A 27,137-nucleotide genomic window follows, 5' to 3' on the forward strand; every position below is an offset into this window, starting at 1 on the left:
CCATATCTCTCTTGATCCATATTTTCTCCCTCTGAATGTTACCCACATTTCCAACCACAATATCGGCCTTCAGCGTGGAAAACAGTTGAACCTTAATAGGCCTGTTGCCTTTAACTTTCCCTATTCTCTCCACATCGTCTATGTCAACTTCGCTAAAATTAATTTTCATTTTCCCTTGAATTAAGTCCACCACTTTGTAAGTTGTAAGCACTTTGTCCTCTCTCTTCTCCTCAGGCACACCATATATAAACAGGCATTGCCTTCTCCTATATTATGTACTGGCTTCCATTTCTGCTTTAAGTTTCAGCGTTTCCTCTTCTAATCGTCCTATCTTTTTTTTTTCAGTTGTGCAACTTCTTCAGCATTGTTCCTCACTTGGGATGTTGTGTCTTCAGCCTTTTCCCGAAACCATTTCTTCATTCTGTCGAACTCCCTCGTTTGTTCCTGTATCATATTCTTGAGTTGCTTGAATGGGCAGACTTCTTCAACCACCTCTCTAACTACCCTCTTGATCACTTCAATGTCTTCCCAACTCATGTTTCCACTGCCAGTCGGACCGGGGTTCAGTTCAACTCCCCCGATCCATAGCATTACAATAATCACTGCCGCTGCCAGCATCATCTCTCCCTTCTTTCCCATTTTGGTTTTACATCCTCCTAATTTCACTAATTCTTGCTTCCTTCTTCCCTGCCATCTTCCTATGATGGCCCTGTATTGCTCCACTCCAATCATCTTCTAAACACACTTCACTACTTCCCTGCACTCCACTCCTGCGCTCCCCTCTCCTTCTACCAGCACCCTCCACTCAACACGACTGCTCTAGTCGGACGCTTAGGTTATACTGTTTATTTGAATATAAATTCTGCACTTCTATAACAGAGTTTCTTCTTTTCTGAGGCATGTTATTGTAAACAGATTAGTATATCTCTTCCAAGTAAATTTTAACCCCCAGTGGTACTTGAGAGTTTAAAAAAACAAATATCTGTAAAAGGGCGGATGCAATATGTTCAAGGCTAAATTTAGTACTCATGATCATAACATTACCCTTTTCAGAAAGAGGAAACAAGCATTTTACTTCATTACTGTACTAAAAACCAGGCTACATTTCTGAAGCAGTTGCATATGTTGTTTCTTACTGAATTAAAAATTGGGAAATTTTAATTAAAATTTTATTCTTGCTTACGCATTTATAATTGAGAATTTTGCCCTACATTGTTTTCAGATGCTTGTTGTTGGTGGGATTGATAGAGTATATGAAATTGGCCGTCAGTTCAGAAATGAAGGAATTGACTTAACACACAATCCAGAATTTACTACATGTGAATTCTATATGGCTTATGCAGATTATAATGATCTAATCCATTTGACTGAAACCCTAGTGTCAGGTAAGTAAATCATTAGTATAAGTGTGAGTTTCACAAATGGAAAAAGTCCTTTCAGTTTTAATTACTGTGTTGACGGGATGAAAGTTCTTTATGGGGATCACTGTAAGTACCTAGGTGTTAATATAAGGAAAGATCTTCATTGGGGTAATCACATAAATGGGATTGTAAATAAAGGGTACAGATCTCTGCACATGGTTTTGAGGGTGTTAACAGGTTGTAGTGAGGATGTAAAGGAGAGGGCTTGTAAGTCTCTGTAAGACCCCAACTAGAGTATGGTTCCAGTGTATGGGACCCTCACCAGGATTACTTGATTCAAGAACTGGAAAAAATCCAAATAAAAGCAGCTCGACTTGTTCTGTGTGATTTCCAACAAAAGAGTAGCGTTACAAAATTGTTGCAAAGTTTGGGCTGGGAAGACTTGGGAGAAAGAAGGCGAGTTACTCGTTTAAGTGGTATGTTCCAAGCTGTCAGTGGAGAGATGGCATGGAATGACATTAGTAGATGAATAAGTTTTGGTGGTGTCTTTAAAAGTAAGAAAGATCACAATATAAAGATAAAGTTGGAATTCAAGAGGACAAATTAGGGAAGGTACATCATGAATACGAAGATAATCCTCAGTGAAAGTATGGAAGGGGATCATAGATTAGTAATTGTGGAATTAAAAGTAAAAATCCCTAAAATTGTACTGAAGAAGAAATCAAAGATCAGGATTTGGGAGTTGGAGGAGGAGGATAAAAGAATGGCATTAGATCGGATGAAAAGGAAGTTGCTTGACACGGAAATACGAAGTGGAGAAGAAGAGTGGGACAGTATAAGACAGACATTTGTGGAAGCAACAATTGAGGTATGCGGGAAAACAAAAGCAAAAGTTAAGGGAAAGGAGACATCGTGGTGGACAGACAAAATAAAAAGGACATAAAAGAAAGGAACAAGGTGAAGAAAGAAATGGATGAGGAAAAGCAAGAAACTTATCAAAAGGATGAGAATAAGATAGAAAGGTTACATGTGGAATATAAAAGATTGAAACTACAAGTAAAGAGGAGTATCAAGGAAGAAAAGGAGAAATTTTGGGGAGAGTTTACCAGAAAATTGAGCAAGATAGTCGAGGAAATCAGAAACTATTATACGGAGTAATAAAATCGAAAAGAATAAATCAAGAAAAAATCAAGGCATTAGAGAAGATGGATCCACAGTACATGACAAAAAGGGTCTTCAGAAGGTGATGGCAAAGTATTTTGAAAAACTTTATAATAAGGATGACTGCTCGGAGGAAGAAGGAGATAAGAAAATGGAAATAACAGATGGAGAAAAAGAAGAGAACCTGATAACATGATTGGAACTTGAAAGGGCAGTGAAAGCAATGACCAAAGGTAAAGCAAGCGGGAAAGACGAATTCAATGCTGTTGTGATTAACCCATTCCAGTCTGGGCCTTAACATCCCTAACAAAGTTCTGGACTGGGCATTTTTAAGGATATTTAAAACATATCTCTGTACCTGTAGGAGATATTTTCATGATTCTTTTTTCTTTGTGCTTGTTTGAGCATCTAGTTTTGAAAAACGCTGTTTGTATTATGTCAACTGTCAGTTGAGATTTTAAAATTGTTTATATATTATACCATGTTTTGAGAATGCAAAAAAGGTCTGACAGATAACTAAGCAAGTACAGTTTTCTGAAATACTGTTATATTTACCCTATTTTGCTAATATAAAATGTGCATTGCAATTACAAAACAACAACAATAATGAGTATGATATAAAAATAATAATTTTTCAATAATAATAATAATAATAATAATAATAATAATAATAATAATAATAATAATAATAATAATAATGAAAATGGGAGCTCTTATGAAATTTTATTTTAATTGATAAATTTTGTCAAAAGTTACTCAAATGTAAAAATATTGTTCCATTTACCACGAAAGACCTGAGAAAGAGAAAATACAGTCTTCTAAACAGACAACTTTACTAATATGTAGACAATCTTACATATTCACGCAAATTTGAAATACACGGGAACATGCTCTAGGCCATAAAACTAACTCCAATCATAATGAAATGTAAGAAGTTGTTTCGAATTCATATGTCAACAATATGTTCATTTGCGCATAAACTTATATCTTAAAATATCAAAAATATCACTTTCGTCAAGCACATGTTTGCCGTGAGAAGCCATGTCTTAGAGCTCACTGAGTGACAGCATCTACTGATGCATGTTGAATATCGTAATTTCTCTGACTTAGACATTATAGTACTGCCATCTGCTTAAATACTCTTGTAACTAATACATGAAGAAACACGATGTAACCACCAGAATGCATGCATAGCTCGTTCTTGATTTTTAGCGAATTGTCAAACCTTACTATGGGCTATGCCCGCAGAGCGGCCTGAGTATAATTTCGGCCGCTGCGAGCTATGCTATGAGCTATGGGCTAAAAATAATGGAGAAAGTCATAGACAAAAGACTGAGAGATACAGTATAATAGAAGCAGAGTTAGAGGAAGAACAATATGGCTTTAGACCGAGTCAATGCCAATACGGATTTACTCCACAAAAATCAACAGAAGATGCTGTTCTTAGTGTAGTAGAAAGGGCTGAAAATGTTTTCTCCGTGCATGAAGTAGCTATCCTAATATCACTGGATATCTCCATTACATTCAATAATGCCTGGTGGCCAAAAGTTCTGATTCAGTTGAAGAAGAAGCTCTGTCCCAAAAATTTATGTAAATTAATACAATCTTATTTCCAAAATCAGAAAGTTAAACGTGAAGTCGGATCAGCAGTCTCTTCAAAGATCCTGAATAGGGGTTGCCTGCAAGGATCTAGTTGTAGTGCTGGTTTCTGGAATATTTTATATACGATGACCTTCTAACTTTACATCTTCCTGTTGGTTGTAAAGTTGTGGGATACGCTGATGACTCCCTTCTTTTAATTAAAGCAGATAATGTGCGGGATCTGAGAGTAAGAGCAAATTTGTCTCTTGACATTTTATTTACATGGGGTTGTGATAATAATTTACAATTTAATCCCCAGAAAACGAAGGCCATGCTTGTTACAAGCAGAAGGAAACTGAGAAAGCCTAAAATTAAAATGAATGGACAAAGTATCACTATGGAAAATCATATTCTTTATCTTGGAGTTGTGCTTGACAAGAAGTTAACCTTTAGGGCCTATTTCAACAAACTGCAACAGAAAGACAGTAAGTTTATGCAAGGTTTAGCTGTTGCCTGCAGACCTTTTTGGGGACTAAATTCAGAGGTACTAAGAATTATTTATGATACAGCGTTTGTACCTCTGATATTGTATTGCGTTTCTTCTTTTCGAATGACACTTGAGAAGAAATGGGCTCAGCAAATTCAGAGAGGATTTGCTCTTCGTATTTCCCGTGCTTACCGCACCACCTCTACTGACGCAGCTCTTCTTATTGCTGGCATTGAGCTACTATTTCTGACGGCGATAGCAAAATCTGAACTCTTTTTGTTTTAAAGAAAAACGAAGTATCACCAATGCCCATTCTGAATACCACTCTAGAGCAACCTTGTCATTTTCTACAGTCTGATCACCCAAATCTCTTCAAAAACTTCATTTATGAAAATTGTTCAATTACCCATGACTGCTTTATTTACACACATGGATCTCATATACCAAGCACAGATGAACAGGACAAAGTTGGATGCGCCTTCATTGTTCATGAAAGCGATTCTGAGGTGTTCTCATCCCAGTGCAAACTCTCTTCCACATGCTCTATTTTCCAGGCTGAACTGTGGGCAATCAAATCTGCGATCGAATGGTGCAATCTAACAAGAAGAAATCTTGGTTATTAAGTGATTCGCAAGCTGCGTTGAATGCGATAAATAATAAATATTATCTGAATCCAATAGCTGTAGCTGTTAGAACCACAGCTCAACAAAGTTCGCACATCTGTTTTGACTGGATTCACGGTCATTGTGGAATATCTGGAAACGAGAAAGCTGATCTTCTGGCAAAAGCAGTGGCTACATCTAATTTGGAAATTACTTATGACAAAACGTCACCTAGCTACGCTAAAAAATCATAAAAGAAGCACGTAATCCATCAATGGAACAACATTTGGACTCCTTCCGCTAGAGGCCAAGTCACTAGAGAAATATTCTTCCCTGAGGTTTTCAACCGCCTGCAAAGTAACGTGTTGGTGCCAAGCTTTGAACTCGGTTTTTGACTGGTCATAGCAAATTTGGTTATTATTTTCATCGATTTGGAATCAATCGTCTTAATGGCTACATGTGTGCGGATCCTCACAAACAGTAGACTGAATGTGCTGCATTTGAAAGAAGAAGGCATGACTTGAACTCTCATTTAAATTATTGCAACATTGCATTATTAAAACCCCTGTATCATTTGTTTAAGAAGCCATGCTGTTACAAATATTTTATTAACTTCATTCACTTTATTTTCGGCCAATTAGATACATGAATTCATTTTCATTGTAAAACTGAATATGTATTTTAACTATAACCCTAGTATACTATGTAAAATAGGGTTCCAAACAGCTTTGGATATTCAATAATAATAATAATAATAATAATAATAATAATTAGACTGAGTAGATCGACAATAGACTTGATATTTACAGTGTGAATGATAATGAAAAAACATCTAGAAAAGAAATAGGAAATCATCTTCGTATTTTTGGATTTGGAAAAAGCTTATGATACAGTTAAGAGAAAACATGTATGGAAATGCCTACTGAAAAGGAATGTACCAAAATCATTAATTAACAGGATAAAATGTTGTATCATGAGAGTAAAAGCAGTGTACAAGTGGGGAGTGGTGACTCTGAAACATTTTATACAAAAAAATGTCTCAAGCAAGGAAGTGCGCTGTCGTCATTATTGTTTATTATATTGATGGATGAAATCATAAAACGTGTAAAACATAGTATTAGTAGTGGTGAAGTGAATGGTTTGGTATTTGCAGATGATGTGGTGACTTGGGGAGAAGGAGAAAAGGAGTAAAAAGGAGACTGGACATTTGGAATGAAAATCTGAAGGAGTTTGGAATGGTAATTAGTAAAAAGAAAACTGTAGTCATGCACTGTGGAAAAAAGAAAAAAGAAAGGCCAAGTGAACATAGACGGAGAACGGTTAGAGAATGTAGAACAGTTTACATATCTAGGTAGAGGTAACATTATTAATGGAAGAAATGAAATCAACCCTGAAATTAAGAACAGACTAAGTAAAGGTACAGCATTTTAATCATCAAGTCAGAGAGCTTTTATGGGGTGACAGAGTTCCCAAGAGAAAAAAAAATTAACATTATATAAACAGTATTTCATACCAATTGTAACATACGGACTAGAAACGCTGGTAACTAATAAGAAAGAAGATAGTAAAATCCAAGCAGCAGAAATGAAATTTTTAAGAACATCGGTCAAAAAGACAAGAAGAATTGATATAGATTTGTTGCTGTTGTTATGAAACTAAAAAGTCATCTTTGCTATATACACTTACTGGTGTCCTGAATTTTATAGTAGTTTCTTGGAAAATATGAAAATTATGGTGCCGTGAAGGATTAGTGATAGTTGGTATGGTTATTATAAACAAGTCATTTATATTCTTTGAAGATTAAAGTTTCCTTATACAGTGAATATTTTAAAATTATGAAATTCTATACATTTTATATGTATTTTATCTATACCACGAAGAACTTGGCATATTAACCTTTTTGTCCTTGTACTGTATAACATCTAACATTAACTTTATGTGGAATACATAACCTCTCCTGCCCAAATGCTGATCTCACCTTCCCAGGATGAATGAACCTGTTTCCACAGATGAGACTGTCGACCGAGTCACAGCGGTATAACCGTTACATCAATTACGGAGGAAATGCTGTAATTTCAGCTAGTCCATTAGCTGAGAGGGGGCAGCCCCCCCAATGGTCTTACTTCCTTCAGGCTAGCAATCCGTCGGAAGAACATTTGATTGCTTTCAAGTCTTGCAAAGGGAAAAGCAACCAGACGGATGTTAAAGATGACGAATATGGCAAAGAAAAGGTTAATGATAAGGATAATAAGTGGAAGAAAAAGAATATATTTACGTGTGCTACATGGAATGTACAGGGAATAGCACACAAAGACAATCAACTAGACGACATTCTCTCAAAAAAGGACATCTCGATTGCTTCGATCTCTGAAACCAAACGTAAACCACAAGGCTCAAAACAAACAGTAAATTACCTACAATTCTATAGTGGGGTCAAACAAGAAGATAGAGGCCAAGCGGGAGTTATGATCATGATACATAAAAGACTAAGATAGAGAATAGATAATTATACTTTCTGGGATGAAAGAATTATTTCAGTAAGGGTAAAGCTATCCAGAGGCTGTCTGACGTTCATAGGTGTTTATGCCCCAGTAGAGGGACGATTAGGAGACAATGATAGCTTCTATAACAATTTACAGAAATTAACAAAATTAATAAACAAGATTTTAACGCCAGAGAACAATATAGGAACAAATGGGGAGCAAACTTGCAATAGCAACGGAAGGAAACTTACTTTGTTCTCTTCAGTCAGTTAAAAATGATGAACACCAGAGAATTCAACTTGGAAACACACGTCGCATTTGTGGACTTTAAAAAGGCCTTTGACCGAGTAAACAGAAACAAATTGCTTGAAATTCTAAAAGAAGACAATGTCTCTCAACAGATTATTAACAATATCTACAACATCTACAAATCCAATCTCATTTCTGTAAAATTGAACAAGAACCAGACCGAGTGGGAATCAATAAATGGTGGTGTAAGACAAGGCTGCGGACTCTGCCCTGTACTTTTTATAATACATATGAATGCAATAATCGAAACTTGGAAACAAGGACGCCATGGATCAATATCAATAAATAGACGTCTTGAACACCTAGACGCCATATTATATGCTGATGGTGTTGCATTGCTGGCTACGATGGAAGATGACCTATAAAGAGCAGTTTTCAATCTAAAAAATGTTTTGTCAGATTTTAATATGATTATTTCAACAGAAAAGACAAACATAATGGCCTTCAAGGGAAGAGAACTGATTCCTGGTAAAATATGTTTAGATAATACAACATTGGAAAGAGTAGATATGTTCAATTATCTAGAGTACAACTTATCATACCAATCAGAATTAGATATACCAGCAAAAATTAATAAATTCACAAAAACTACAGGAATACTAAACATCATCATGAAACCATCACTTGTTCAGAAACATACTTGATTGTGCCTTTATAATACCCTAGCTAAACCAACACTTTACTATGGATGTGAGACATGGACTTCAAGATCTCAAGACTTATCTCGAATTACAGCATGAGAAATGACATTCATGTGTCGTACAGCAGGGTATACAAAATGGACCATAAAAGGAATGAAGAGATGCTAAAAGAACTGAAAGTACAACCGATAACTGACTACATCTACAGTTATCAGGAATGCTGGAAACGTCATATACAAAGGATGGAACCTTGTAGATTGCCAAAAGAGATTCTTCGATACCAATCCAGAGAAAAAAGATCTGTAGGACATCCGATGTAGAGATGGAGGGAAAATGCAAGACCATAACGGGACACATGGCCCAATACTTGAAAGGAAGATGATGATGATGATGAAAATCAGAGAAGAGCTAAATATAGAACCGTTAGTACAGAAGATACAGAAAGCAAGACTGAGAAAGTTCGGACATGAAAAAAGAATGGGAAAGGAACAGGTAGCAAGAAGGGAATTGGAAAGAGAAGTTAAGGGAAAGAGACCAGTTGGAAGACCAAGAAGGTGGATGGATCAGATTTGGAAGGACATTTGGAAAGCTGGATTGGATGTGGCGGAAGTAATGGAGCAGGAAAAGCGGAAGGACAGAAAAGAGTGGAGGAGGCTTGTTAACCACACCCGGGTGACTGGAGTGGGATGATGAGGAGGAGGAGGAAGGGGAGTTAGGGATTGGAATAACTTACCAAGGGAGATGTTCAATAAATTTCCAATTTCTTTGAAATCATTTAAGAAAAGGCTAGGAAAACAACAGATAGGGAATCTGCCACCTGGGCAACTGCCATAAATGCAGATCAGTAGTGATTGATTGATTGATTGATTGATTGATTGATTGATTGATTGAAGAACAATATCCTTGAGAGTTTGTTTGTTTAAAGATTTTATTTTATCGTAGGAATGGTAAAGAGTATACATGGCAGTTACAAGGTAACCTACCATCCAGAAGGACCTGAAGGAGAGGTGGTAGAAGTAGACTTCTCTCCTCCATTTAAACGTATATACATGTTTCCTGCTTTGGAAGAGGCGCTGAAGGTGAAGCTGCCTGAACCTGATAAGTTGGATACACCTGAAGCAGCTAAATTTCTCAGTGACCTTTGTGAGAAGCATGAGGTTGACTGTCCACCTCCTCGCACAGCAGCACGGTTACTAGACAAGGTACAATTTGCATGCCAGTGTAACTTTTAAGTATACAGATACAATTTAGGATATATGATTAAAATGCCTAGTTTGTACAGGCAACCTAATTTATTGACATCTTTAGTGGAATATATTGCTAAATTACTGTTTATGCTTAAAAAGAAACATTGTAAGTTTTCTATTTTTATAGTTGGTGGGAGAATTCCTGGAAGAGAAATGTATCAACCCAACTTTCATCTGTGATCACCCGCAAGTAATGAGCCCTCTGGCTAAATGGCATCGTTCTGTTAAAGGTTTAACAGAAAGATTTGAGTTGTTTGTTTTGAAGAAGGAGATATGTAATGCATATACAGAACTAAATGACCCGGTTGTACAGCGTGACAGATTTAAACAGCAGGCTAAGGTATGAGGTATAACTTGACCATACATTTCTGTTTTCAAATAATAACCCTATGTTACTTCATCCAAAAGTTTAGAATACTGGGTTAAAATTAATCTTTCATCTCACAGTGGTAGAACATGTAATGCTGTCGGTGAACATCTAATTTTTATATCAGTGTTTGTTGGATGGCACCAAATGACATGAAACATGCACCTTCTTGGATAAATATAATACAGTGGAACCTCGATTCTCCGTTTTTGGAGGGACCCCGGGAAAAAACGTACAACACGGGAAAACGGAAAATCCGGGAACGAGTGAACCATCAACAATTTGGCTAAACATCACAAAAATGAAATATGTACACTTATAATCTTACAAACATCCCTAAACCAAACCAAACCAAACCAAACTACAGCCCCAATGGGCCTTCCGCCTACCAAGCAACCACTGATCGGTCCAAAGGTCTGCAGATTACAAGGTGACGCATAGTCATTGTGACAAATCCTCTTGGCTGTTATTTCTGGCTCTTTAGATTGTGGTCGCCATCTCACCATCAAGTAGTGCCTCAATTAAAGGTAATCGTAGAATGAGTGAACCTGGAATCAGCCCTCATATCCAGGTAAAAATGCCTGATCTGGTCGGGAATCGAACCCGGGCCCTCCGGGTGAGAGGCAGGCAAGTTTGACTACGGGGCCGGCTTCAAACATTAATTACCGGTACGCGACTTAAAAATCTCAAAACTTTACATTCAGTTTTAACAGGGAAATTTCGTCAGTTTCCTCTGAAAACTTCTTTCAGTTCAGCAACTTTGATCAGTCAAACTGTTCAAAAAACCTAATAACACCAAGCCAAACAACAATCGACGAGTAGTTTTTCATTCTCTAATCTAATAAATAAAGCCCATTGGATACAGAAGCACCCAACATGATGGCAAAATCCCTTTTTCTTTAAATCTTCCATTGTAATTTGGTCATCGGTATACTGTTCGTAGTCAGTTATGGAAATCATGTACCGCGTAAATTAGGCCTACATCGACTTGTTAAAGGTTATGTTGAACTCGAGAATATGGTTTCGAATGTAAGTATCGATTCTCAAGTTATCAAATGCATTATATTCAGTTCTAATCACTAACCACAATCAAATTGGAAAGAGAAAAAATATCATCAAAACTTCTGAATTTACGGTTATTCGCGACCTTGAGCTCAGCTGGAAAGCGCACTCGCTGTACAAGTCGGTACGAGTGCGAAACTTTTTAAATTTAACGTGCGCAAATAAAACTGCTGTTTAACACAAAAACACAAAAACGTGAAATTTCCAGTCATACATTAGGAGCAAAACAGTAATAGGCAATCACAAAACCTCCCATAGATTTATGCATGTTCTGGTCTCGATAACATAATCATACACGATAGTATTAAAATACTGAATTTGTGTTAGACTTAAGAAGCAGCAGTTTTGTAATCGTCACCGCCCACGCATTTGTAATAATTTTCTTCATAGTAATGCCTATTATGATTGGAGGCTTCGGAAATTGATTAGTTCCACTTATACTCGGAGCTCCCGAATAAATAATATAAGTTTTTGATTAGTACTTCTAAAAATTTATTTTCAACTTTTTCAATTTTCCTTCACAGTACTACTTCACTATAAATAAATAAATTTGTTCTATTTCTATACTAAAACATAAATGATTAATGTTATTTCAATTAAATAAATTTCTCCGATTCACTAATTTTAAATTGATACTTTCAAAATAATTTGAAGATTTCTGCCTGAAAGCTCAGTGACTATAAAGTGCCCTGAGGGAAGTGCCGAAGACCTGTTCGGCGTACACTCGAAAAAAGTAAAAAAATAAACATCTAACCCTGGACATAATTTAGACATTTTGCAAGTACGAACATTTGACGAAACTCGTTCCGTCTTCAAGTAGAGTTGTCGAAATGGGCTCTCTGTCTCCTTCCAATTGTTGTAGACACTCTCTGCTTTATGATTTTGATTCTCTAAACAGTACCACCCGAATGCGATGATAAGATGGTCCCTTATGCAAGTTCACCGCCGGTCGCTTTTCCGGTATAGTACTTCCTCAAATTACCGCAATGACGGGACGTTAACACCAAGATCCGTAAGTATGCCGTAGCTGTCCTTTCGTGAGATACAGTTCCTTGAAAAACGCGTGATCGAGGATTTAGTGTTGATGGGACTGAAATTTCTGGACGGTTGATACGGGAAATCGTTTCTTCGAGGAACAGGTAATGCGGGATTTTGACAGCGTGATTTAATTATGATGCTCACGGACCACGAAATTTGTATGGATAATACGGGAAAACGTAGTTTCCGGGAACATATAATCGAGGTTCTACTCCTACGCCTTTCCTATACCATCGTCGCCATAAGACCTATCTGTGTTGGTGCGACATAAAGCCAATTGTAAAAGTAAAAGAAACAGTTTCTACAGTTGTGCAATGGAGTTTAAAGCAAATAATTTGAAGGAAAATATTTTAATCCCTACTGATCCACCACAACTTCTGTAGCAACAGAAAGATTGTGAACCAGTGAAGTTATTCACTCCATTCCTCTACCTCTCCTCTCACCCCTACATCCGTCTTCAGCTCGAGCCATATTGAAAGTCTCCAGTGTTCTTTGCATGTCCTGTGCATGAGATATGAATCATCTACCGCAAAATCCACTACAAGAGAGACATTTTTTACAGTCTATTTTTTATCTAACATTTTTATAATTTTTGTTATCTACATAAAATTATGAAGAAAATGATTGCAAACAAGACATAATTACAACAGTAATGTTTTGCAAGCTATCTTCCACATCTCTCCAAGTGTTTATTTTATTAATGTTGTTAGTTATTGCTTTATATTATTATATTTGAAAAATATGCAGTGTTTGATCAAGCGATTTGGCTACGCGATTTGGGTGAGCTTTCTTTCTGAAGAGGTTTTCCGTGGTCTCCCATTTTCACACCAGGCAAATGCTGGGGCTACCTTAACTAAGGCCATGGTCACTTCATTCCCAGTCCTATCCCATCATCACCATCAAACCTGTTTGAGTCGGTATGACGTAACAAAAAGGAGAAAGTAGTGTTTTAGTGAACTTAATCATTTATCTAACGGAGTAAGTTTATTTTTGCTTTATTAATGTGCCTAAAACAGTTCATAGTGGTCAAAGCAGCTCAACAGCATATGTAATTGCCCGTATATGGAGGCAATTTAACTTTGAAAGCTCTGGGCCGAATCATCCAGGGATTACAACCGTATAACTGCAGTTTGTATATTTGGGCCTCCATCAAATATCGGGTGGGAATGACAAACCTCAGTTCTACCATCCAGGACATTAGGAGAATCACTAAAGAGGAAATGTCAAATCGCTGTCAGAGAATGGAGAAAGCATGCAGCCGTGTCATTGGCCTAGAGAAAAATTACATCAAGAATAATGATACAATAGAGGGAGGGAAATGGAAAGGGAAAAAACTACAATATTGGTTAATATTTGGACTCTGACTTACCTCCTTCCTCAGCAGATGAAGAAAGTGATGCAGATATACTAGGAGTGTTCCTTCGTAAGAAGTTGCCCACTTCAAGTGCTAAACTGAGCTGTGTTTCATCAGCCTTGTAACCATTTGTCTGTGAAGTTATTCACTCCATTCCTCTACCTCTCCTCTCACCCCTACATCCGTCTTCAGCTCGAGCCATATTGGAAGTCTCCAGTTTTCTTGCATGCCCTGTGCGTGAGGTATGAATCATCTACTGGACAACCCACTACAAGAGATAATTTTTTTACAGTTTATTTTTTATCTAACATTTGTATAATTTTTGTTATCCACGTACAAAATGTTTTAATGTTTAAATAGAGTTCCAACATTAGATTAGAAATTTAAAAAATTCTATACTTTAAATAGAATGAACTAGGTAAACTGAACGTTGTGGTAAAAATGGGTCCCATCTTTCCATGAATGAGATACTGTAAGTTCATTGGTTCATCTCAGGTGTCATACTTCTACGGTGTAGCCTTATCTTGTCCGATACCTCGAAAAATGCAAACTCAAGAGGATTGAAGTTATCAGACTTATGGTTGGAGTGAAGGGAATCATTACATGTTACTTTAAAAACATCTTTCTGAGGTTGCATATCCCTAACAGTATTATGAAGAAAGTACCCTTACAGCCCTTACAGGCTCAGGCAACTTACTTTGGAGTTTTACTTTCTTAACTCATTGAATACAAGATTAAATTTTATTCAGCGTGCTGAAAACCCTCTTGCATTTTTTGTTGTTGTTCAGGAGATATAAGCGGAAAACGATCACAGTGCTTGAGTGAGTGACATTACTGTTGGTGAACCGTCAGTCTTGCAACTGTAAGATAAAACTTAAAATATGAATGTTTTCACTAGACTAATCTTTGCATTGTTTGTAATTGTCCTCTTTTGCAGGTCTTGATTAGTTTATTCGTGGCAACTGTACGTAGGGTGATCAGTCTCCTTATGTTATCCTCAGAGCTTCCTATACGAGAGAACTTTGAACCAAGATAGTCGTAATCTTTTACAATCTCCATTTCCCGTAAACAGCCTCTAAACTGGCCATAGGCTGCTCGATTGATTGATCTGTAGTCCATATTCAGGACTTTACCTTTATCTTTAACCTTGCAAGTAGGTCTGAAGTTCATCTTCACTGTTGGCAAGTAGAGTAGTGTCATCAGCAAATTGCAGATTGTTTAGTGTTCTGCCACCAGTTGAGATGCCCCCAGTCCAAAAATCAAGGACTTTCCTTATGGCATATTCAGCATAGATGTTGGACGGTACTGTAGCGGTGAAAGAATCCAGGCCTGTCTGACATCCTTTGACTCTTGAAAGAATTCAGAAGAGTGACTCTCAATTCTTACAGTGGCTGTGTGATTATCATACAGAATTTTCAGTGATACTCTTATTAAGTGTGATGGATCATTGAAAGAGCCACCTATTAATGCACATTAACATTTGATGTAAGTTATATTCACATTGAATACATCATGGGACTAATTTTGACCAGCTCTAAGGGTCATCTTGAACCGTTACAACTAAAATGACAACTCCTTTTTTTTAACGTCACACTGACACAGACAGGTCTTATGGTGACGATACAACTCTTGTGGTAGGAGTACAAAATACATACACCTTTATAGACTATTATGCCTTTCAGTGTTCAGTCTGCAAGCCTCTGTGAATTTACTAAACGCCACCACAATCCTCTATTTGTAACTAGTTTTGTTGCCTCATTTAGTTCTATACCTCTTATCTTTAAATCATTAGAAACAGAGTCTAACCATTGTCATCTTGGTCTCCTTATACTTCTCTTACCCTCCATTAGAGTCCATTATTCTCCTAGATAACCATTCCTCCTCCATTCACCTCACATGACTCCATAACCGGGGAGCCAGTTTATGCTTACTTCATTCATAGAGTTCATTCCTAATTTAGCCTTCATCTCCGCATTCTGAGCACCCTCCTGCCATTGTTACCACCTGTTTGTACCAGCAATAATTCTCGCTAATTTCATGTTTGTTACTTCTAACTTATGAATAAGATATCCTGAGTCCATCCTGCTTTTACTCCCATCAGACAAAGTTGGTCTGAAAACAGACCAATGTAAAAATCGTTTTGTCCGGGAGCTGACTTCCTTCTTACAGATTACTGTTGATCGCAACTGCGAACTCACTGCATTACCTCTACTGCACCTTGATTCAATCTCATGTAGGTCAATCAGATATAAACAGGATTTTTATTCCTGAGCATCAACAGTTGGCAGGACCAGACCTGTGCCTCTAGTATGCTTGGGTGGGGTCGTTAAGAGTGGGGAGAGCTAGCTGTTACATACTTCCAACCGCTTTGTCAGTGACGCTCATGATGTTAAGAGCAATAGCTGCACCCTTCCATTGTGCACCATATAATTACAGTGAAACCTCGTAAAGACGTTTCTGCAGGGAACAAGGAAAAAGAACATGTTAAGCGAGTAAACTTACTAATGATCATATGAATAAATACTATCCAACAGGGATATGGAAACACTAGATACGATTTTTTTCCGACATGAGGGCATTTTACATCGTATATCCGCGGGTACAGTGAAAGCTACAGGGCTATCTACCATTTATAAAGATGAGAGGAAAGTATTAAAAGGTGTGAAAAATACGAGAACAAATATGAAAACTTTTTCCAGTGGGGATTATAAAATAACAAGTACGCTGAAAGGTGCACAGGGGCCAACAAAAATATTGAAGTATTATTGCAGATCACACTTCCTAAAACAAATGTTAGTAGAAGCCTTTTATTTCGGAGCAGTGGATTATTTAACATTTTTTCTGGTCAAACTCAGACAATGAATTGGAGGTTACATTTGATTATGTGCAACGGTGAGGAAGTTTTGGCCGCCATTTTGAATAGAGCAAAACTTCGACCTACTGGAAGGTGTGAGTTTCAACATTCGCGACCTCAGCATGCTTATGTCATTCCACTTCCTAACAGATTTTAATTTTGTCTTCTTCTTGCTTCCGAATTTGGCCAACTGTGGACTGCGTGAAACTTAATGCTTTCTGGCCAGTCTTCTTCTTTTCTCTTCCCAGGCCTTCTTCATTCGTTCACTCCTTATTTTTCTCTGCTCCTCAGATATTACAAATTTGGGCCTGTTCTTCCGCTGCTCTTCATGGAATTTGTGGTCATCTACTCAAGTTTTGAACTTCTTTCTGTTGAGGATCAATTCTGGTGTTATTTTAATTTCTTCTGCGTCCTTCTTAACCTCCTCCACCCATTTTGTTGTCCTCCTCAATCCAATTATATATTTAAATATTCTTTTAGTCAGGCGGTTGTCATTCATTCTGACGAGATGTCCGTAAAATTTCAGTCTTCGTTTTTGCATTGTGTCCGTGATCTTTTTGGAATACTTGTAGAGATCCTCATTTCTCCTTTTCCTCCATGTACCATCCGTCGTTTTCTGAGGTCCAAGAATTTTCCTCAGAATTTTCCTTTCCTTCTTCTCAATTTCTTTCAGTTCCCCTTTTTTATTTAATATAAGGCATTCTGAAATGTACAACCCCTCTGGTTTTACAACAACATTGTAGTTCTTAATTTTGGCTTTGCAGGATATTGCCTGTTTATTGTACCTGTTCTGTGTCAGTCTGTAGGTCAGCTCCAATTTTCTAGCTCTTTCCTTGTTTCTCTCCTTGTCCAGTCCATTGGGTTGGATCAGTTCTCCCAAATACTTAAACTTTGCTACTCTTCTAACCTTTCCGCACTTCACTTCCATGCTTTTCTCTCCCTGATGTCGGTATTCCATGTACTTCGTCTTTTCATAGGAGACTGAGACCTGTTTTCTTCGCAGTGTCATGAAGAAGCTCCAGCATCCTTTGGGCATCTTCTCTGTTGTGAGCTAAGAGAGCAAGATCATCAACAAAACCCAGACATTTAATTTCCAAGTTTTGTCCCTTGCACCCAAGATGAATTCCCTGTATGCCTTCTACTTTCGGAGAGTTTTCCCAGTTTCTTATGATTTTCTCCAAAACAATGTTAAACAGGGTGGGTGATAATCCATCTCCTTGTCTGACTCCTGTCTTTATTTGGAATGGATCAGAGATTTCTACAGCGAATTTAATTTTTAAGATGGTGTCTGTCAGGGTTTGTTTTATTATTTCTCTCGTTTTCCCGTCAATTCCAAACCCTTCTAGGACATTAAATAATGTCTGTCTATCAATTGAGTCATATGCATTTTGGAAATCAACGAAAATTACCACTGTGTTCTGGCCCCTCATTGCTCTAGTCCTTAGAATACACTTGAGGTTGAATATCTGTTCTGATGACCTCGCTTTCCTGAAACCAGCTTGGTTGTTCTTCGACCCTGATCATTAGCACTTTGGAGAATATTTTGTATGTGACTGAAAGTAAAGAGATACCTCTGTAGTTATTAATATCCATTCGGCTACCTTTCTTGTGAAGGGGGTGGATAAGCGCACATTTCCAATCGTTCGGAATCCTTTCAGTTTTCCAAACTGTCAAAAGTTATAGCCATTCTCAAACCTGGCAAACCTGAGGACATCCCCGAAAGTTATTGACCAATAGCACTGCTCAGCTGCATATTCAAGCTTCTTGAACGAATCCTCCTAACAAAAACAGCTCCATTCATTGAAGCTATTACTCCTCCTGAACAAGCTGGATTCAGACATGGACGCAGCTGCACCGATCAAGTTCTTGCTCTAACTACACTATCGAAGCTGGTTTTCAAGGACAACTAAAATCAACAGCTGTGTTGATCGACAGTGTTTGGCGACAGGGACTGATCTACAAACTATTGCAAGTTGTACCAAGTCGAGAAATCGTGGATCTAATATCTAGCGTGCTTAGTGAAAGACAATTTGAAGTGTTTCTAGGCAACACTAAAAGCCGCAAACGAAAACTAAATAACGGTCTACCACAGGGATCTGTCTTAGCACCATTGCAATTCAATTTGTACATTCATGACCCACCAAACTCAACATCAACTAAGTTCATATATGCTGATGACATCGCATTGGTAGCACAGAGTAATAACTTTGAAGACGGTGAACAAATTCTGATGGAGGACCTTAAGAAGATGTCAACTTTCTTTAAGACCTGGAGATTGATCCCCAGCACAATAAAAACTGAAGTCTCTTGTTTCCTTCTAGCAAATCGTGCTGCAAACCACAAACCAAGAGTTCTGCTCAACGGACAAAAGCTGAGGTACAATCCTTCCCCAAAATATCTTTGAGTCAATTTAGATAGAACCCTGAGCTACAAAGAGCATATCACTAAGCTTTCTCATAAAGTCGCCGCAAGAAGAAACATACTGCATAAGGTCTGTGGTACCTCCTGGGGAGCCTCTGCTGATTGTCTACGTTTAACTGGCATTAGCCTTGTCTACTCGGCCGCTGAGTACTGTGCTCCTGTCTGGTCGGAAAGTGTACATGTGAAGAAGATAGACACAAAATTGAACGATAAAATGCGTTGCATTACTGGTACCATCAAATCAACTCCATGTCACTGGTTACGTGTGCTGAGTCACATCCCTCCACCTCACTTAAGACGGAAGCAAGCTCTACTAAGGGAAGCTAAGAAAATCTTCCGCATCACCCTCTTTGCCACTGCACCAGGAATTCTGCCATCCGTCACAGCAGCGACTTCAAACAAGAAGACCAGCAAGTGTCACTGCAGGGCAACTCATTGCAGATGGATTTGACCTAAATGAAAGCTGGAAGCATGAGTGGTCAACAAAAATATTGGGAACAAGTGCCCACCATCTTGATCCCACAAAGAAGCCAAACAGTTTTGACCTACCGAGGAACCTCTGGTGCCGTATCAACAGGTTAAGGACTGGGCATGGTTGCAATTATTTCAGATACAAGTGGGATTGTATCAGTTCACCGATGTGTGATTGTAACCTAGAAGAACAGACGATTGAGCACCTGGTCCAACGCTGTCCTCTTCATTCGTTCCCTGGCACTCCTGATGATTTGTTCGCTCTCATCACCATACGATTAAATAAATCCAAATCCCTTTTATGAGGTGATGTATTCTTTCTTAAGCCACTTCTCCGATCTTCCACATTTCTGCCACAATGCCATCTTCCCCTGGTGCTTTGTTGTTTTTAAGCACTCTGATTATACATTTTATCTCATCTAGACTTGGTGGTTTGGAATTTGGATTCTCATTGGATAGTTTCAGGACAGGCAATCTTTCATGTGTTCTTCACAGTTGAGCAGCGTTTGGAAGTAGTCAGCCAGGAGCTGGCAGTTTTCTTTATCATTTGTTGCTATGCTACCATTTGTTTGCCTGAAGCACAGATTTGGTGGTGTGTATCCCTTTAGTTCTTGGTGTTGTTCCTTTTAAATTCCTATTCTATCTTCTCTATCCTATTCCTGTCATATTTTCTCTTCTCTGTTCTTATGATCCTAGCTGTTCTCTTCCTTGTTCCTTGAAGTCTTCCAAGTTCTCGCTGTTGCTGTTCGAATGCCATCTCTTCCAAGCCTTTAGTCTACTTTCTAATGCATTGTCACATTTTTCGTTCCACCATCTATGTTTCCGCTTCATTGGAGGATTCCCCAAACCTTCAGCAGCTTTGTTCATGGAATCTCTGATTTCATCCCAGTTGGTCATCCTTAGTTTGCGAGTTGGCCGTGCGCATAGAGGCGCGCGGCTGTGAGCTTGCATCCGGGAGATAGTAGGTTCGAATCCCACTATTGGCAGCCCTGAAGATGGTTTTCCGTGGTTTCCCATTTTCACACCAGGCAAATGCTGGGGCTGTACCTTAAGGCCACGGCCGCTTCCTTCCAACTCCTAGGCCTTTCCTATCCCATCGTCGCCATAAGACCTATCTGTGTCGGTGCGACGTAAAGCCGCTAGCATCCTTAGTTTGGAGAGGTTCTGTTGGTATTCCAATTTATTCTGCTCCAGAGTCTCTATATTGATCCTGGGCTTCCTTTGCTGTCTCGGTTTAGATCTATTCGGCTGGAATCTTACTTTTATCTCAGAGAGATAGTGATCTGAATCAATGTTCAGACTTTTCCTTACTTTGACATTTAGGATTTCTTTCTGCTTTCGTTCTGTTATTGCAACATGGTCAATCTGAAATTCACCCAACATTGTATTAGGAGAGACCCTGTTTTCTTCTTTTTTGGGAGAGCTTTGAAATTACAAGTGATGAAAATAATTTTTGTCCGTATTGAAAGTTTCGTAAAATATATAGGAAAATATTTAAAATTTATTTCCACCTATTCAATACAATATAAGATGTTGACATTTAAGTCAAAACATTTTTCAAATGTGAGACATGTTTCGCCTCTTACTGTGAGGCATCTTCAGTCACTAATCAAATCCTTATTACTTTTGTCAGACAACATTTCAAACATTTTACAGCAATTATAAAAATGTTCATAAAACAACTAAGAATCTAATATAATGATGAACAATGTGTAGTACACTTGATGAATAGGACGACATTAGATGGTTCAGTAGTACGGATGATGGCTTGAAGCCTTAGTCAATATTAGGTTTTAAATACATAGTGGAAAGTATATAAAATCATTTCAATGAAGATATACAGTACATTTAAATGATATTAAAATAGTAGGTTCTTAGATGGTACACTTTAAAATGGAGGTATCATAAGTGACAGTTGATGGCTTAAAGCCATAGTCAGAGTTTGAAGTATAGGTAAAATAACATGTTAATATACACATATGAAAAAGATTACATTAATGAATATAAAATACAAAATGTAAAGGAAAAACATTCCAAATGTTGGGCAATTGTTATTGACGCCAGCGTATATTTGCCCGTAATGTTTAATGGTCAACAGTTTATAAGTTATTTATAGATGGGTTCAGCGAGATTGTGCTGACAAGTAGTTTATAGTTGGCTTAAATTTATTTTGAATCATCTGAGTAAGTTTGTAGAGATGATGATGATGATGAGCTGTTATTCTCTACGTTGGTAAGATTTTAACACGAAGTTTGAATGGCTGTTGTTTTCTTAACAGATTGACAATATATTTTCAAAATGTTGATACTGAAAATATTTATATTATTGACGAATGTTGTGGGAGTTTAATGGGGCTGATCGTTGTCAAGATACTAGTGGTATCTTGACGACGATTCACGCAACAAGTCAAACGGGCCAGCAACGCCATAGAACCAACCAATCAACATTATTTCTTGTGGACAGTCGAGATTTCCTTCTGATGACACAGAGCACAGTTCTCTGTGAAATCTAAAGAATTTCACCTTATTTTCTTTACACGGCATAAGCCCAAAAGCCTATACAGTATCACGTCTATAAGTACGGGCTGTGAAAGCATAAATGGCAACATTAAATACAGAGTAGTTTAAAAAAATAAATGTTATCATAAAGGAAGTAGGCATGTAATCATGACATCTTGAAATTTAATACTTCAGCTCTCAATACAAAATTAAATTCTTTAATGTTGACATCCATTTCCTGATGATGACATTTCATGATTTAGGTAGACTAACTTGCACTACATTTATGATGATGAATAAATTGAAAGATGGCCAGATGATATTAAAAGCACTTCAGTCGGGTAATTTGTTTATTATTATTATTATTATTATTATTATTATTATTATTATTATCATCATTATTAAAATCAGGCAGCCGTATCAGCCCATGAGTATTCTATGGAATACTACCAGCAGCACTGTATTAACATATTGGCTTTGATATTGTATGATGATTATAACTCAGGTCATTGTCATTATAAAGGCAGGGAAAGCTTAATTCTATGAAAATAATTTCAAATTATCAGTAATAATGTAAATATTGTATCAATTTTTTATAGGATAAGGCTGCTGGAGATGATGAAGCTCAGGTAGTGGATGAGAATTTCTGCATTGCCCTTGAGTATGGACTACCTCCAACAGCAGGTTGGGGCATGGGTATTGACAGAGTAGCCATGTTCCTCACAGACTCCAACAACATAAAGGTAAAACAAATATCCTGATTAATGCAGATTATGTTATACTCTTGATAATTATGAAATGTGTATATTATGTGGGGGTGGGGAAGTATTTGATTTGCCATGCTGTGATTTGACCATGTTACATTTTTGTCACATGCTGTTTTGGTGATGCATTAGATTTTTATAATATACTGCTTTGGTACCAGTAGGACAATTTTTTTAAATGTTAAAATATAGGCCTGCTAATAAGAACCATAGTTGTCTTATATGTGCAACCTGTAACTGTACACAAGTACGACCTCTTGGTTTTAGGTTAGAAAATGTTCGTAAAATAATTTGCAATACAGAAGTAGTGAAAAATTGGTTATAGTGAGAATTCTTAATGGCAAAAAATTCACTTGCTATAGTAGATTGATGTTATGGATGAGAATTTCTGCATTGCCCTTCAGTATGGACTACCTCCAACAGCAGATTGGGGCATGGGTATTGGCTGTCCCAAGTCCGGAATGAGAAAGGAGGAGGGTTTGCTAGTCTGGCACCCAGTTGTAAAACTGCCAACGCTGAGTGTTGGGCGGTGGGAAATAACCTGACTCCCTAAGGGGGCCAACGGCTTCGGGTGAATGAGCCCCTTTAGGTGGGGTGAAGGAAATGCCACTGGAATCCAATATGCAGCGTCTGTTCTCCAGGTTAGGGGCGGCTGTACAAGGCGCCTGTACTCTAGAAGAGCGGCCTCATTATCACCTCACTGGATCACATCCAGGGTTGTAATTCAGGATCTAGTCCCACACAGGTGACACCTTGACAGTCAACCATGGAAGGTCTTTTAAGGAATACTCCACCGGCTGAACCAATAGTTCAGAGAAGGCAGCATTCGGATATGGTGGGCTGCCACCCAAAAGATACCGTGAAGTCGGAGGCACGGAAATACCTCGGTACCTCATACACGAATGAGACAAAATCATGAATCAAACCAAAGCAGATAACATACTCTCTCACACAATATAAACTCACTTATGCAAACCCATAAACTAAAAGTGATCACCGACATAATGGACCAACACAAAATTCTTATCGTGGGATTACAGGAAATTAGAAACACTGACCAGGATGCCTTGGAATCTCAAGGGTACAGACTTTATAAAGTTATATCCGGGAAGAGAGTGATGAAGAATGTCTCACAATTTGGAACAGGATTTTTGGTCAGCCTTAAAATAATAAACTCGGTTCAAGAATTCAAATCACAGTCTCCACGACTCTCAACACTCGCCTTAAAGGCATCTAATAAAATCTATACTATAATAAATGCCATTGCTCCCACTAATGATGAAAACAACTCCTCAAAATACCATGAGGAAGCAGAAGAATTTTGGGACCTATTGGACCAGACCATAGATAACATCCCCAAACACCATGTAAAATTATTAATAGGCAACTTCAACGCTCAACTAGGTAGAGAAAGAAAATACGGTGACATCATTGGAAAATGGCCTGCACACAAAAAAAATTAAAATGGAGAGAGACTAGTTGACCTGTGTAGAAACCATAATTTAATCTCAAAATCTACATGTTTTAAGAGGAAACCTCAAAAACTCTAAACATGGAAACACCCTGACTACACTAAAGGAGAATGGCAACTGGATCACGTCTGCATGGACAAATACCACCACAAAGAGATCTATAACGTCAAAGTCCTCCGAGGAATAGACACAGGTTCAGATCACTACGTAGTTAAAATTAAAATTAAACTCACTCCCCAGAGGAGACAACAAAGACAAGCCCTTAAAACTAAAAGAAAAATAGATCCTACCCAGCTAATCAACAACAAAAATTACCAGAAAGCAACTGAAAAGAAACTACAGATAAACTTGAAGACTTAGTACACAACCTTAAACAAATTGCAGAAGACCTGGCTCTAATTAAACCACGTAAAAAACACCAATGGTGGAACAGTGAATATGATGAAACAGTGGAGGAAAGACATCAGGCATGGCTATTACATCAGTCCCAAAAAACAGAAATATCCTATCAAAATCTAGTAAAACAGAGAAAAGAAACTACCCAAATCTTAAGGAGAATAAAAAGACAACATCTAAAGGACACACTGCAGTTAATTGAAGAACAATTCAAAAAAACTCAATCAAGGGACTACTACAAAACCTTCAGAAAGCAGCTCCAAAAATATGACCGCCCACCCTACTGATGAAGGATGAAAATGATAAGCTGGCTCATAACAATGCAGAAATTCTGGCTAAATATTTCAACAAGCTTCTAAATTATGAGGAACCTACAGAACTCCTTCATTTGGACATCAACACCCCAATTAAAACACCACCGGAGAACATCAATCCCCCCCCCCCCCCCCACAATAAAGGAAGTTTACCAAGCTCTGAATAAATTAAAAAACTACAAAGCGCCAGGAGAAGATCAGAACTTTGCGGAAATCTGGAAATATGCAGGAACATCAGCAAAAGTTGCCCTCCATCAACAACTTGTCTCTATCTGGATTAAAGAAGAACTACCAGAACAATGGACAACAGCCCTCATTCACCCACTGAACAAAAAAGGAGACAAAACCGACCCTAATAACTACAGGGGAATCTCGCTCCTAGACATAACATACAAAATATTTTCAATAATCATCCTTAATAGGATAAGTTTACAACTTGAGAAAGAACTAGGAGAATATCAAGAAGGTTTTCAGACCTTGGAGGAGCTGTCCTGATCAGATCATGAGTCTTAAGTTGATAATGGACTATAACAGGAGAAGAAACAGAGATATGGTGATAACATTTGTAGATTTCAAGAAAGCTTATGATTGCATCCATAGAGAATCTCTGTTTAAAATTTTAAGACACCTTGGACTACACCCCAAATTAATAAACATGATAAAATTGACTCTCACCAATACCAAATCAAAAGTGAAGTTTAGGGGTGAAACATCAGAGACATTTGAAATTAAAACTGGACTACGGCAGGGAGATGGACTCTCACCACTATTATTTAATTGTGCTCTAGAAATGGTAATGAGGGAATGGTTTAGGAAATGTCCCCCCAAAATAAAGATTGACCGAAAAATCAAAACAAACTGCCTGGGTTTCGCTGACGATTTAGCATTACTAGCAGTGGGTATAAAAGAAGCAAAAACCGAGATATCAGAACTTCAAAACATTGCAAATAAAATTGGCCTCAAAATATCATTTGAAAAAACAGAAATTATGCCCCAAAAACCAACACAACTAAAAGAAGTTACCATAAATGGTAATAAAATCAAAATAGTAACTCAATTTAATTATCTTGGAGACTTAATAACACATAAATGAAAAAATCTCAATCCAAGCAAGAACAAATAGATTAGCTAAAGCACAAAAATTAACATAGGATATATATGAAAAAAAAAAAAAAAAGAAAAAGAAATTTCTATCAAAAAATACCACAGCAGGATGTAAATGGATCAGAGAAGTAAGAGAGGATCTGAAGGTAATAGGCCTTACAACAGAAGACACCAAAAATAAGATAAAATTGAATACAAAACTCAAGAATACAAACCTCCGCTTTACCCTTACACAAAACAAACCAACAACACGCACATTTTCAACTGAGGAAAGGGCACGAAGATCGGAGCGTCTGAAGAAGTACTGGGAGGACCGCAAAGCCCGAACAATCCCTTCAAAGAGACCTGAACGACGGACTGACTAAAGTGATCCTATGTGGTCATAAAAGAAGAAGAAGAAGAAGAAGTGCAAAAAAAATTAAACACTACCACACAGTTATAAAACCGGAAGCTACATATGCAGCAGAAACACTTTTTCACCTGAATAACAATCAAAGAAACTTCAGAAAATTGAGAGGAGGATTGAAAAACCTGCATCAACAAAAAATACCAGTGGTCAGTGGCGGTTAATACCTAACAAAGTAGTGTACAAAGATACTATGTGTAAAAGGAGACTGGGATTTTTTGGGCATACGATGAGGATGCAGGATTCAAGGCTTCTGAAACAACAAGTACAACACAATCTCATCTCCAAAAATACCACAACAAGATGTAAATGGATCAGAGAAGTAAGAGAGGATCTGAAGGAAATAGGCCTTACAACAGAAGACATCACAAATAAGATAAAATCGAATACAAAACTCAAGAACACAAATCTCCGCTTTACCCTTACACAAAACAAACCAACAATACACGCATTTTCAACTGAGGAAAGGGCACGAAGATTGGAGCGTCTGAAGAAGTACTGGGAGGACCGCAAAGCCTGAACAATCCCTTCAGAGAGACCTGGACGGACTGCCTAAAGTGATCCTATGTGGTCATAAAAGAAGAAGAAGAAGATTGATGTTATATCTGATTTTTCGTAAAAATCTGAGAAAAACCCACATATATTAAAATTGGTATGAAACTGTAGTTACCGTATTTCACGGCATAATCGTCGCCACCACGTAATCGTCGCATCCTTTATTTTCAATACAAAAATCGGACTTTA

The 27,137-nt window shown here is 37.7% G+C and overlaps 1 protein-coding gene across 3 annotated transcripts in view; it reads left to right on the plus strand.

The window, feature by feature from the left end:
- Positions 1-27,137, plus strand: part of LysRS (Lysyl-tRNA synthetase) — a 156,644-nt gene that overhangs the window by 109,302 nt on the left and 20,205 nt on the right. For all 3 annotated transcript variants that reach the window (XM_067151454.2, XM_067151452.2, XM_067151453.2), the window contains exons 6-9: positions 1,223-1,385; positions 9,568-9,827; positions 10,000-10,212; positions 22,537-22,680. In XM_067151454.2, the coding sequence (XP_067007555.2) occupies positions 1,223-1,385; positions 9,568-9,827; positions 10,000-10,212; positions 22,537-22,680 (780 nt within the window). The remainder of the gene's footprint in view (positions 1-1,222; positions 1,386-9,567; positions 9,828-9,999; positions 10,213-22,536; positions 22,681-27,137) is intronic.

This window comes from Anabrus simplex, chromosome 7 (assembly GCF_040414725.1).
Source record: "Anabrus simplex isolate iqAnaSimp1 chromosome 7, ASM4041472v1, whole genome shotgun sequence".
Classification (NCBI taxonomy): Eukaryota; Metazoa; Arthropoda; class Insecta; order Orthoptera; family Tettigoniidae; genus Anabrus; species Anabrus simplex.